Here is a 14,804-nt window from a genome sequence, read left to right on the forward strand (position 1 = left end):
ATTAAAATAAACATCACACTGTTACCTGATTTAGAGGACGGGATACTTGCACTATTTATACTCCTTGTTCTTCAGAACCAGGTTACATACAGGTTAACTTTTTCCCCCAGAAACATACATCATTTTTGGGAAACAAGTGATTTATGGAAGAAAAAAAAAAAGTTCTTCACATTCAGGCAAAAAATATAATCAATGTATTTAGACTAGAGATTTTATTATAGAAGGAAAAAGGATAGAGGCACAATAATGTTTGGCATTTTTAATTTAGGTTTGTTTTATTTAAGTTTAATGTTAATCCATGCTGTGTTTCAGTAAGAACAATACAGATTCTGTATCTGTGGCTCCAGTCAGATATCCAGTAGTACAAATTAGCTTCAAGTTACACATACTGAACAAAAGAGGTTGAGCGAGCGAAGGAGGGGAGGGGCGGGGCCCGGGGGAGAGGGAAGGAGAAGAAACAAAGAATTGAACACGCATGCAGGCTTTTCCATACCACCTTCAACGCTAACCTGCTTCAGAGGGAGAGTAAAAGTAGGCAAGAATGAGCAGCCACGGATTGTTGAACTGTTACCAGCACCATGCTTTTCAGCAACATTTCAGCAGAGTTTGAAACACTTTTTTTTTTTTTACAGCAAAACCATTACAACAAACTCTCCACAATACCTTTTACCACCTCAAGCTAACATCCAATTAATTTTAAACATTGGTATAAAATTCAATTTAAGCAATTAGAAAAAGGGAAAATGATACCACATACACCAATATAGTGTGATTAACCTTTCTCTTAGATGCTTGTATCACGTAAAATTCTAATGGCTTTCGAATGTAATTTCCATTTCTAATGGTGATCTTGCCACATCTGGCAGGAGACAATACAGTAATGCTGAAAAAGCCTCTATGCAGTCCTGTTAGTGTTCTTAAAGAACCTAAAAGCTGGGACCAGTAAAATCCACAGAAATTCACTCTTGCCTTTAAGAACTTTTGAAAACTGTTTAAAAAAAAAAAAACAAAAAACCAACAGGGCAGGAACCTAAATTCTGAGACCAAATGTAAAAGTCAGATTTGGTGGTTCTCAGTGACAATGGGGGAACTTCCAAGAGGGGTGGGATGGGAAGGTCTAGGGTGGTCAGAGATGGTTTCTCTTGTTGGCTTTTATGTCTCACTGATTTTCATCTTCCACATCCTGCAGCGCTTCTTTATTCTGCTCTTCACCTGCAAAGAAGAATGACAATTAATTTATAACCTACTAAACTAGGTTGCTGTGGAGACAGACAAAGGTATCATTCCAAGCATAAGACTCCTTATATTTGATACAACTGGTCTAAACACAGACAGGCAAAGGACTGCTACCATCCTTGACACCTTAGATGCCTAAGCCAAGAGGTGCTGCTGGATCAAGGTCCTGAATGATCAACAGGATGAAAAAAAAAATTGATGCATAGTAAAAGTCAATGTTTTTATGCTAAAAAAGCTCTTAAGTAGACAGCCAAGGTAACCATATTATCAAAATGATTTTCAAGCTTTCATGTGTATCTTGAGTCAAAATACTCTTTCTCAATAACCTCACCTCTTCAAGAACCAAGAGTATTTTATAAATTTTTGCAAAATCTAATTGATCTGAAGGTTCATTAGAAACATTTCAATATGAGAACTGAGCAGTAAAACGACTCAAAGGAGTTGGAAGATTCTGCTTTTGTAAACAAATATTTTACACATTTTGTATCTTGGACAATCGCACCAAACCATAAACCACATCTCTCACTGTAGAGTGGAACAGCATGCTCAAAGTAAACCAGACCACTGAGGTTATTAAAGAAGGGCATTTGGACCAGTTCTCTCATGCCACTTTTCTCTTCCCTTAGAACATGATTATTAATTAGCCTGAGGAATTTCAACTGCACTATGACATGCAATCGAAAGCCAGCCTATTCACCAGTCGTCTACCTATTAATAAGCATAAGACAGCCATAATAAGGAAGCATGCAGGCTTTTGCCAAAAAATAAACAGATAAAAGTTACATTATTTTGTGCTATAATAAACCTCTAATTCCTAAGTAGTTACTAGTTTGATCAAAATAAATGAAAAATCAATGAAATAATCCAACAATCATGATACTGCAGACAATTCATCCATTCATACTGCTTGTTAAATTACTTAAGTCAGAATGGACAAATGACACTAAGAGCAGCTCCCTACAGGCGTAAAGCAGAACTCTGAGGAACACTTTTAAATTGTCTTGTCTTAAAGACCTTGATACGATAAATGCTGTCATGGCAGTAAGGGTAAAGATAGTTTTAGTCATTTCAACATTTCTTTTGTGATAAAAATGTTTGCCATTTATTGTTTTAAAAAAGTATTTAAGGTAGATAAAGATTTTTTGACTCATTTAGAAAGACATGCAAAGAAAAGACGAAAACAACCATTTACTGAGGGAAGAAATGATGGACCACCCAATTGTTCTCCCAATGAACAATAATGTATTCAAACTTAAGAAATGATAAGAACATTCACACTCATTTTCAACAGCAATACACTGCCAAAATACAGTTAACATACATCAATAGAGCACACTCTTAATTTACTTATAAGCAATCACTAGGTTTGCCAAAAGTTCCAAGTAACTCTGGTGTAAAAACATTGTCAAAGAAGTCACACCCAACCAGAAGTAGACAGGGGTAGCAGATCATAAATGTCTTAAAAGGTTTTGCATCCTGGGATGTATAACAGGCAGTTTTTTAAGCAACAAGATGATGATATGCAGGCATGATTAGTGAAGAACCAAAACTAAAAGCAGAATTCACTGTGCCATGATAATGACTTACAAAGTAGAGTTTTTAGGAAAGGAAGAGTTGGATTTTCCTTTAGGAATCTATATTGTAAGGAGAAAGGGAGGGAGAACAATCATATGAAAGCAACATTACAAGAAAAATAAACCAAGAGCAGGACAAAGGAAAACATCAATGACTTAGGGGAATCAGATTTTGGAATCTTACTTTGCATGAACTTCACTCTAAGAAATAATCTGTTGTTTTTTTTTTAATCTGTTCCTTTTTAAGAGGACAAAATATCCTCTTAAAAGGTATACAGAAAGGGAGAAAACATTTCCTCAGATATGTATTTCTTTGCCCAGTTTCTGGATTGGGAAGGGAGAAGGGAACAAGCAGAGAGAACACATTTCCTCTCTATGAACTTGTGTATTAAACAGTCCTCTGATCATAGGTTAAAAGAAAAAGGACCGAAATTGCTTGATGAGACAAAGCGGTGCTCCCTTTAAAGAATTATGTTTGAACACACCCAGACAAACATTAACATTCTGCAGGCAAAAAGAATACAAGCATGTATAAGTAAAGGTTTGTGAACAACATAAAGTTCATAGATTTCTTTGTTTAGAAACCCTCAATTCATTGCTTTTTTACGCCACTTTTCACATTTAAAGTAAAAAAGGAGAAAACAATCTAAATAATCCTTAAACTAAGTGCAAGTAACATCCTAACTTCATAACCCAAATTCTTCTACATTCAGCATTGATTCTAAATCACAAAAGCAACTTAACATGTAACATTAGCAAAACAGGCAAATAATTTTCTAGTATCAACAGTTTGTAATTTCAGACAGCTTGTTTATTTTGCTAAAATTTCAACAGACCACTTGAATTTTTCAAGTTAAACTATGTTTCATAATTCCAAATATTTTGTAACACACCTCTTAAAACCTAATCTGTCTCAATGAAATTTAATTGGTCGATCTACAAAGTCATAAGGAATTGATGCAATTGAATTTCATTAGTTTAAGTGTTTAAGATTAAAGAGAAATCTACTCTAAAATGTAATTAAACATTTTGTATAAAAAACATTCTCAACTATGAAAACATAATAAGTTTAAAGATATTTTATTTTTAAATAATCCATTTAACAAAACATGCTTGATAACCAAGAAAAAGAGTATCTTTGATTCTGTATAAATGGAATCACAATCTGCCTTAATCAATTTTTGGTTATGAGTGATAACAGAAAATCAGACTTATTTTTATTTTTGGAATCTAGCAACTTTATGAAAGGAGACATCTGCACCAAATAATGTGTCCCCCCCCCCAAAAAAAATCACTTTTCAAAATCACTTTTTGTTGTTGGTATTTTTCACCCTCAAAAAAATATCCCAAGAGATCAAAGAGGTATAGCTTACTTTAGGTCAATACCGCTTACCAAACTCTCCACATGCTTTTTCCTTTTATCCCCTCAAACAGGCAGAGAGATATTAGTCTTCTCTGAGCTGGGGGTGACTATGAAGAGTCCACAGCTATCTGGCCATTCTTCTTAGTAGTTATTGTTAGAATACAATAGAATTTAAAGCTGGAAGGAACCCCAGTCATTAGTTCAGAGATGGTTTAGTTGGTTTTGAGTTCCACAGACTGGTAGTGGTTGCCTGCAGTGCTGTGCTGACGAAAAGTAATCTGTGACTCCATCTGGCTTTGTTGGTGAAGTGTGCAAGTAAGTCACATGCACCATAAATCTCAAGCCAAACCTAGTCAAGTTCTAAACAGTTCACAGAGCTACTGCATTTTAGAAGCAGAGTCCCCTAACTCTCACTTACCGTTAAGATAATTCTAAAACCTGACTCTGTCCTTCCACCGCCAACCTACATTCCCTGCCATCCATTTTCAGAGACATCTTTAAAAAGTTATGTTTCCAAATACAATATATATTGGTCTGACTAAGAAAAACTCCATTTAGCCTCAAGGAATACAAAATATGCTTCAGTTTGGGTAATACACTTTTAAAGGATTTGTAGCTAAAAATGACAAAATGTTGTTTCCACTCCCTGTATCACCAGAGCCAGTTACAAACACTCTTATAATTATCATGTCACACTAGTTTGTGTCCATCTCCCCATCCAGTCTCCCCACCCTTTCAATGATCTATCATAGGTAAAAACAATTCTTTAGCAATGAGTAGAATAAAATATTCTTTAAAATCAAGAAACGTGACAAATTTGGTCCTTTACATCTGGAAAACTAAGCACCCACCCTACTCCCAACCACAAGATTAAATTTTATAAAATAGGTAACTATTTACAACTGCAACATTAGAAAACAAAGAGACTATATCAGATCTCTTAAATAAGGATCTATATGAGCAGGGTGTTTCATCTGCTGTATAGAATACAGAGGAAAATTAGTCTTTTATTATATAAAAGATTTCCACACAGGAAAGATACCATAAATACCTACTTATAACCATCTAAGTTTTAACCTGAGGATTGCCACTCAGCCAAAACAGTGACAACAACAATAAAATATAATTAACCTTAGACCCCTAAAATTGAATCTGAAGAATGGTAATATGAACTGCTTCCTCTCCCATCTTTCAAAACTGATAGAACAGAAAACTAAGTTTAGCCAATGTTATGACAGGTAAATCTTTAAATCTTTGATTATTAACAAAAGATCTCCTTTTCCAAACAGGCCTTTTACATTATTATCTTACAGACCAAAATGTAAGGCTGTACTTTGATACCATTTCCTGTAAAGGTAGTAATTAAAATTTGATAGTTTGGAGGGTAGGCTGAGTCTAAGTTATACCATAATAATATGAAGAAATCCCAATTTTCTAAGAGTAAATAGATCCAACAACTGAAAGAGACATATTTTAACTTCAGTCTCCTTACCATCACCCTGCATGTCTGAAGTCCATAGTGTCAGATTATCACGTAACAACTGCATGATAAGTGTAGAGTCCTTATAGCTTTCTTCACTCAGCGTGTCCAGTTCTGCAATTGCATCATCAAAAGCTGCTTTTGCCAACCTACAAGAGTTCACATAATGTATTATAAAAATAAACTAAACAAGTCCAAAATAAACTAAACAAGTCCAAAAACAGATGTTAGAAATGACGTAAGTTAAATCTCAAGTCTTTTCTTGAGTTATCACTACCAGACCCTATTAGACGCTGAATGCTTGGCACTGAAAACAGGTGTAACTAATGAAACGCCTTTTTAAATTTTGTAATCCAGCAACTGTGGAACTAGTGAAATTTTTGTTGACGTTCCACTGATTACTATGCTTTTGACAAGCAGACCTAATCCCATCCAAGCCACCATCAAAATATATGCATGTGAATGGTATTTCCAAATTCTAGTCAGTTTAACTTTATTTAATAAAGTTTTAATGCAAAAAGAAAAAATTCTGGGACAGTATCTCACAATTTAATTCAATAAAATGTTAACAGAGCATGAAAGAAAAAACCCACAAAAATGTGATCATATAAGCCATTTACTACAGTTAAGAAACAAAATTCACCTTTACTTTTTGAGTACTGTGTACTATGTACACTAAGTGATGCTGGGAACAGGTAGGAAAAAGAGGAAAGAGACATAATATGAGTCCACAATGAACTTTTTTAAAACACCTAAAAATAGAGGGAGTGACATAAATAGCTACTATAACATAAAGTGCCAACCTGGAGAAAGTACTTCAGGGACCCAAGAGGGTAAGCAAATTAAGAAGTCATATTTGAACAATCTTTATGGGTAGAAAAAGAACAAATGGCATACTTCACATTAAAGCAGAAGCACGGAAAGGACTTAGGTTGAAGCTGTGTGTGCTACGGCTAGACTAGAGAATGGCAATCAAAGAGTCAACCAATACTATCCCTGAACAGCCATAGCTTCTTCAGTTAAGATACATTACCTGCTTGGACTCACTCAACTAGCCATTTAGAAAGCTTTTAGATGAATTAATATTGATTTTTCATTCAAAAGAACCCACCTGACAGCTGGAAAATCTTTTTCAGGGAATATCTGATTCCTACATACCCAAGAACACCGAGGTTACTTTGTACACTTACTCCTATTGTATGATTTATCTAAAATAGGCAAATTCATAGAGATTATCAGAAAATCGGACAGAGGTGTATATACTGTTATTGTTTAGTGCTAAGTTTGTTTCAGTTGATAAAGAAGTTTTAGAAATAGATGCAACAGACAATATTGTGGGTGTACTTAATGTCTACCCACTCCCACGGACAAAGGAGCCTGGCGGGCTTCCCTGGTGGCTTAGTGGTAAAGAATCTGCCTGCAGTGCAGGAGGAGACCTGGGTTGCGAAGATGCCCTGGAACAGGATATGACAACCCATTCCAGTATTCGTGCCTGGAAAATTCCATGGACAGAGGAGCTACTGTCCATGGGGTCGCAGAGTCAGACTCGACTGAGCACACATGCACACCCGCTTAATATCATTGAACTGCACATTTAAACACAGAATGATAAACTTCATGCCGTGTATACTTAAGAAATAAAAAACCATGTACATATATGCCTTAAATTTATGTATCAAAATTGGGAATAACGTGAAGTATAAATGGGGTAACACTTTTAAATACATCAATAAGATGGCAAACTTTACAACAGAAAATACAACACAGTATGCATACTAAGAGCGTAACTATATTGAACACGAGACAAAGACTGAAAACTAATATACAAAAATGAAGATAATTCTATTATGAAAATCCCTCATTCCTTACTCCTACTCTGTAATAAGATTCTTTTCAATCTACCAATCAAATTTTTCCTCATCGCATAATTATCCTAACCACTATCCTAGTGAACTGAAATAGGTCTGTCTTTGTATCATCCAAAACAGTTGTGTTAAGAGCCAGAATTCTTCATTACAGGGCCAAGCCAAGGAAGGCAGCCCCAGGGAACAAGACAGAAAAACAAGGAGCTATTTTTTTTGGTAACCTTTTTCACTTTCAGTCAAGTTTTTTTCTCTTTAGAGACTTACCTGCAGGCACGGTCAGGGGAATTAAGAATTTCATAGTAGAATACAGAAAAGTTGAGAGCAAGACCTAAGCGAATGGGATGTGTTGGTGGAAGTTCTGTCATTGCAATATCACTAGCAGCTTTATAAGCCACTAGGCTGTTCTCCGCAGCCTCCTTCCTGTCATTCCCTGTGGCAAATTCAGCCAGATACCTGTGGTAGTCCCCTTTCCTAAAGCAAAACAAAACAACAAAAAAACCAGAATTAGATTAATGCTTTTTAAAATAAGTTGTTAAAAATTTTTCTCTATTACATAAAATCAAGTTGTGATAAAAACATGAACAGATGTATATACTTCAATAATGCAAAAACTTTCAGGAATGACTCAGATTTCACATTTCCAAACATAAGCAAAATCCTAGAGAAATTAACTGTAAACGTTCAAAAATCAACAAATTTTATCACTTGATAGACCGGAATTAAACATAGAAAGTGGTTCCAAAGAACAGCACAACAGTTTGTTAATGAAATAAAAAAACAACTATATAAAATGTTAAGACTGAACTGTGTAATGCATTGCTTATAGCTAGCCGGTATCCCCCACACAAATGAATATATAAACAGGTAACACAAAATCTAGTGCATTTTTTACAGCGATCGTCTGACCACCTCAAATGCAGTAATAGATTGTTCTTAGCAGTGAATTTGCAAATGAGTATTCAAAAACTTAAGTCTGAGAATCACTCCTCTTTTAACTATCCTTCCAACATTAAATAAAATGTTGAAAAATCTATATGAAAAACCGATGATTCTAAGAGAGCCAACATTTAATCTGATTATCTTCCCTTCTAGTATAAAACCTACATTTTATAATAGAAAACCTTGGACTCGCCAGTGTTAGCTGCTGGAATGAGGTGTTTGTCCAGTACATCCAGAATGTCACAACAGATTAACTTTAGCTCAGTCTCAACCTGAAAAAAAAAAGTCAAAAATTATTTAAGAAATTACACAAATTATCACATTCTATCTCTGGTTTTGGAGAAGAGAACCGTATTAAAGAGAACATATGTATCTGTCTCCAAACCTCCTTTTCCACTCTTGATACAAAAGCGGAGAAAACCTGTCTCCGGTTTATGTAAAGTATTTCTTCCTTCTTCCTACATGCCATTAGTTAAGTGATGGGGGGGGGGGGAACATCTCACAGTTCAGCTATAGAATTAAGATGGTGATTACTACTTACTGAATGCAACATATTAACTAGCTTTTTTTTTTTTTTAAACTAGCTTTTGTCTCCACTTACACAGGAAAACAAAGATCACTGTATTTGACCAAAGATAACTAACTTAAAGAACTTAGAAGCAGAGTGAAAACCTGAACCCAAGTAGGCCGCACGGCTAGGCTCACAGTTTCTAAGGGATGGAATAAAAACTCAAAGCCAGGCATTCTGCCTCCGGGACGAACACTCCTTAACCACTATTATGCTCAACTGTAAACCACCTTACTGATAGATCCATAACCAGCTACGACATCAAAAGTCCACAGACTGAAGTAAACACTGCCACTCATTTCAATTCGTTTATCATGCCAAAAACACGTACTACCTCTTAACACACATATACATTCTGCTCTGAATTTTGTTACTGCAATGTCTTCCCTGGTGGCTCCAACGGTAAAGAATCTGCCTGCAATGCAAGAGTCCCAGGTTTGATCCCTGGGTTGGGAAGATCCCCTGGAGAAGGGAACTGAAACCCACTCCAGTATTCCTGCCTGGAGAATTCTGTGGACAGAGGAGCCTTAAGGGTGACAGTCCATGGGGTCACAAAGGGACACAACTGAGGGAATAATACTTTCACTCTTCCACAGTGAGATTGTTTAACCTTTCCAAATTCATTTTGTGCCCTCTGCAACCTTCTTTCCATTGTAAATAATTCTCCCACTCACTTCTATAATCTTGTACTGATTCTAAGTAAAACCAGCTCTCTCCTGAATGAACTACCTTCTTTATGGCTTTTCAAGTAGAGATAGACTGTTCTAAGAGGAGGATGATTTCTGAATTCTCTTAAGTCCTCACTGACTCAGGATGACTGTTCTAATACTCCAAACCCTTCCTCCCTTGGAAGCTCATCCACTATGTTTTAAAATATCAATTCCTGTCATCAACAGATCTCTGCAGGCCCTTCAGCCACATTCACTAGTATCTACAGCTTACCTTTCCAATTCTTGGTATCACACACCAAGGCATTATCACGTTCCTTTCAATGTAGTTCTCCTTGATCTCAACTCCATGACTTTTATTTGTGCACTCTTAACTGTGCTACTCTAGCCTGGAATTTCTAAGTTCCAATATTTTACTACTGGATTACAACTTCTTTTTTTAGTTCCTTTACTGCTGTTATTTATACTTAGAGACACATCAAGACCTCCAGTCTCTTGACTCTTTCATCTCCCAATTTATCAGTTCCTCTCTTTGCTTCCTTTCCTTCTTACCCCAAATCCCACCATCTAGCACACAGACTTCTCTCTTCAGCACTCTCAACCTCATCTCCTCATCCCTCTGCAACACCAACCTGAATACCGACAATCCATATTCTTTGTTCCAATGTGTTTGAAGGTAATGGTCACACTGGTACCAGCTCACCACTTTCTATGTGATCCCAGGTAGTTAATCACTCAGAACACCCGTTTTTATCTAGAAACTAGAATAATATCTACCCTTTACAGGGTTATTTAAAGATTAAATACAGTAACTTGCACACATATCTTGTAATTTAGAAATATCTCACGTAAGTCAGCAAATGCCGTTTCCCCTTTCCCTCTATCCACCAAATTCACTCCATGCTAACTTTGTGACAGTTTTTTTATTCCTCTCACTGTACTTTTAAGAGTGTGTTTAGAATCAGTTTCTCAACACTCAACAGTGGGGGGGCTACTCTATGCCTAACAGGATACTTAGCAGTAACCTCATCTCTACCCACTAAAGTTGTGACAACCAAAAATGTCTCTACCAAATGTCCTCTGAGGAGCAAAGTCACTTCTGGTTTGAGAACCACTGCACTAGATTAAACTTTCTTGACCAAAAGCCACAGCAAGAAAAACATTACGTATCAGCATATACCCACATATAATATCTGAGACAATAAATTTACGCCCTCTGATATTTTCTATTATAAAAACAATGACTAGACCCATCTTCATAAGGATATTAACTGTCTCATTTTTGTATCCATATTACCTATCAACTGATGTACTTAACAGGCACATGAATATTGGTTAAGCTGTCCAGAATGGTAATTTCAAGTTACACAATGAAGTATTTTGTAGTCACCACAATAGAAACAATGATTAAATTAGTTGTCTACTTGTGTGGTGCTCTCTACAGCTTTCAAGGAAAAAAAATGTCTTCTCCTCTCTCCTCAAATACTGTATAGCTTCTAATTCTCAACCCAGATGAGTAAAAGATGCAAATCCAGTAAAATATAAAATATACACTGCAGAGGTATACAACAATGTGTGTACAAGGCTATGGTCTAAATAGTCTAACACCTAAGACATCATTCTTTGGACTTCCCTCACAGCTTAATCAGTAAAGAATCCACCCGCGATGCAGGAGACCTGTGTTCGATTCCTGGGTTAGGAAGATCCCCTGGAGAAGGAAATGGCAATCCACTCCAGTATTCTTGCCTGGAAAATCCCATGGACAGAGGAGGCTGGTGGGCTACAGTCCATGGGGTCACAAAGAGTCGGACACAACTTAGCGACTAAACCACAGGATATGACGAGATATGTCTAGGATATGCAGGCCACCCAGTAGCTCAGACAGTAAAGAATCTGCCTGCAATAGAGGAGACCCAGGTTCAATCCCTGGGTTGGGAAGATCATCTGGAGAAGCGAACGGCAACCCACTCCAGTATTCTAGCCTGGAGAAGCCCATGGACAGAGGAGTCTGGTGGGCTACAGTCCATGGGGTCGCAAAGGAGTCAGACACAACTGAGCGACTTTAACACTAGGATGTAACAATCTCACCATTTGCCGATATTCCCGAATCATTTTTAGTTTGTCTTCTCCTCCCTTGTTTTCTTCTTTCTGTTCAATGCTGCTGATTATTCTCCAGGAAGCTCTTCTAGCTCCAATCACATTTTTATATGCAACAGATAGGAGGTTTCTTTCTTCAACTGTCAACTCCACATCCATCCCTGCTACTTTCTTCATTGACTCCACCATTTCTATAAGTGAAAAGTAAAACCAGACCTTACAAACTAAGTTTTGTTAAAACATCCCTATCACAGTAAATCTTTTTCTGTCAAGCTAATGTAAAACAAAAACAAATTTTTAAGCAAAATATTACTTTCACAATCATCAAACTAGCATGAGCAAAAAAACCAAAAACCATGTAAAAGACAAAGTAAATTAAGAGCCCAGAACAAGAGGATCCAGAATATAAATTGTATGGAACCAAAATGCCAAGTATAATTTAGTATGGCTTGGAGGCATCTCTCTCATGTAAGAGAATTAGGCATGAGCACCTACCCATTTCCTAGTAAAAGTAATTCAGCTGGCCATTTAGGATAAAAGTTTTAAATTTACAGGCTCTAAAATGCATTTTTCAAAAAAAGTGATAGAAAATACATTTTCTCTCAAATTATTTCCCAACTAAATAATACTGAATTCCTATCCCCCTCAAAAAAAGTCATGGGAGGAAAGGGCATTCATTCATATAGCAAACATATAGTGAGCATTTTCATTAGTCACAAACTTATCTTTGGATTTTCCAACCCTTCCTCCTTTAGAAGGGCGCTGTCCACCTCCTATGAATTCATTCACTTGGGTGGTTCTCACTTGTTACCACTAGATGGCGAGCAAACAAAGGGGCCCAGATAAACACTGGGAGATCTTAGTACAGAGAAAAAAAAATGTAATAAAATGCATGTGGATGCAAAGGAAGTACCAAAATCCCCTCAAGAAACACTAACTGAACAAATATATTAATGAAGGGACTTCCCTGGTGGTCCACTGGTGGTCCAGTGGCTAAGACTCTGTGCTCCCAATGCAGGGGCCGGGGTCTGATCCTTCATCAGGGAACTAAGATCCAACACGGGCAAAGAAATAAATACAAAGAAAAGTTGCAAAGAAGGAAACAAATATATTAATTAAAACTGTGGTTTTGAAAATGACTAAATGTCATTACCACCATGTGACTCTCCAACTGTACAGAATAAGAACTTTTGGTAATGAGACCCAAGGATCTGCATTTTACAAACATCCTTAGCGTACATTCTATGCATAATACATACATAATAATTATATGATGAAGATGGTGACTTTATGAAACACTGCTTAATGATATGCTTAATTATATGTAATCCCACAAAATGATTTCCAGGAAGTATATCAGGGAGTTAATACAGGAAGTTAATACAAATATTAAGATGGTATGATCTCTAGAAACACTGCAGTAGTTCCTTACACCATGAAACTATACACATGTCCAGAGCAACTTTATTCACCATATTCAAAAGGCGAAAACAACCCAAATGTCCATCCATACAATGGAATACTGCTGCTGCTAAGTTGCTTCAGTCGTGTCCGACTCTGTGCGACCCCACAGACGGCAGCCCACCAGGCTCCCCCGTCCCTGGGATTCTCCAGGCAAGAACACTGGAGTGGGTTGCCATTTCCTTCTCCAATGCATGAAAGTGAAAAGTGAAAGTGAAGTCGCTCATAAAAAACAAACTACTGATACAAGTAACAGCATGGGTGACTTTAAAAAACACCATGCTAACTGAAAAAAGCCAGACCTAAATGGACTATGATTCCACCTAAATCAAGTTAGAGAAAAAACTAAAACTATTAAAACAGAGAGGAAGTGGCTATCAAGACATGGGGGTGAAGTGAGGGGCTGATGAGCAAAGGAGTACAAAGGAAATTTGGGGGAAATAGAATTGTTCTGTGGTGGTTACATAATTGAGCACATTTACTAAAACAATTTTATGTGTAAAGTAGTGTATTATAAAATCTTACCTCAATACAGCTGAATTTTTTTAAGGCGATTCTGAAGCTTTAAAAAAAATATTAGAGCATATATGGTAATAAGACCATTAATTCATTTGTGGGAGCCTGAGAGCATTCATTTGAAACATCCAATTTTTTTTAACCACAGCCATGGAAAAATGACTGTGGCAGTGTTTAGAAGTAAAGGGGATTATCATTTCAAGCTCACTGCCACACTAGTTCTCCAACAAAGCAATTTAAAAAGTAACCTAGGGCTAGGTAAAGGTAAAAGCTAAGGTTACTAGGTAAGGAATCCACCTGCCAACATAGGAGACACTGGTTAGATCCCGTGTGCCCCAACTACTGAGCCTGTGCTCTAGAGTCAGGGAGCCACAACCGCCAAGCTCTCTCACTGCAACTACTGAAGCCCAAGCACCCTAGAGCCCATGCTCTGCAACAAGGGAAGTCACCAAAATGAGAAGTGCAAGCACCACAAACTAGAGTAGCCCCTTCTCCCCGCAACTAGAGAAAAGCCTGTGTAGCAACAAAGACCCAGAACAGCCAAATATATATAAATTTTTAAATTAAATTAAATAAAAAGTAACCTAGCTACACCAACAAAGGACCATAATTCTTTTAAATTACAGAGCTTTACAACATTATATATGGAAAAACATTACTAAAATATCTAAAAATTGGGATTCCCCGGTTAACCCAGCAGTAAAGAACCCACCTGCAATGCAGGAGATGCAGGTTCAATCCCTGAGCTGGGCAGATTTCCCTGGAGAAGGAAATAGCAACCCACTCCAGTATTCTTGCCTGGAAAATCCAAAGGACAGAGGAGCCTGGTGGGCTACAGTCCATGAGTTCACAAAGAGACGGACATGACCGAGCAACTAAACAACTATATATATCTATGCCACACTTTATTTATCCATTCAGTTAATGTACTTTTGTACACTGACTTCCCACTTTTTAGCTATTATGAATAATGCTCCTATAAACATTCATGTAAGAATGTACACAAGTCTCTTGAATATATACTTGAAGACTGAAAC

General features: G+C 36.8%; 1 protein-coding gene across 3 annotated transcripts in view; it reads right to left on the reverse strand.

Moving 5' to 3' along the window:
• Positions 1-249: 249 nt before the first annotated feature.
• YWHAE (tyrosine 3-monooxygenase/tryptophan 5-monooxygenase activation protein epsilon) overlaps positions 250-14,804 on the reverse strand; it is a 34,823-nt gene continuing 20,268 nt past the window's right edge. The window contains exons 2-7 of one of the 3 annotated variants that reach the window (XM_005220066.4): positions 11,782-11,981; positions 8,623-8,729; positions 7,783-7,989; positions 5,666-5,802; positions 2,824-2,870; positions 1,123-1,212 (exon numbers count right to left, since the gene is read on the reverse strand). In XM_005220066.4, coding sequence (XP_005220123.1) covers positions 2,863-2,870; positions 5,666-5,802; positions 7,783-7,989; positions 8,623-8,729; positions 11,782-11,981 — 659 coding nt within the window. In that variant the 3' untranslated portion in view covers positions 1,123-1,212; positions 2,824-2,862. 3 annotated transcript variants of the gene reach the window in all.

This window comes from Bos taurus, chromosome 19, assembly GCF_002263795.3.
Source record: "Bos taurus isolate L1 Dominette 01449 registration number 42190680 breed Hereford chromosome 19, ARS-UCD2.0, whole genome shotgun sequence".
Lineage (NCBI taxonomy): Eukaryota > Metazoa > Chordata > Mammalia > Artiodactyla > Bovidae > Bos > Bos taurus.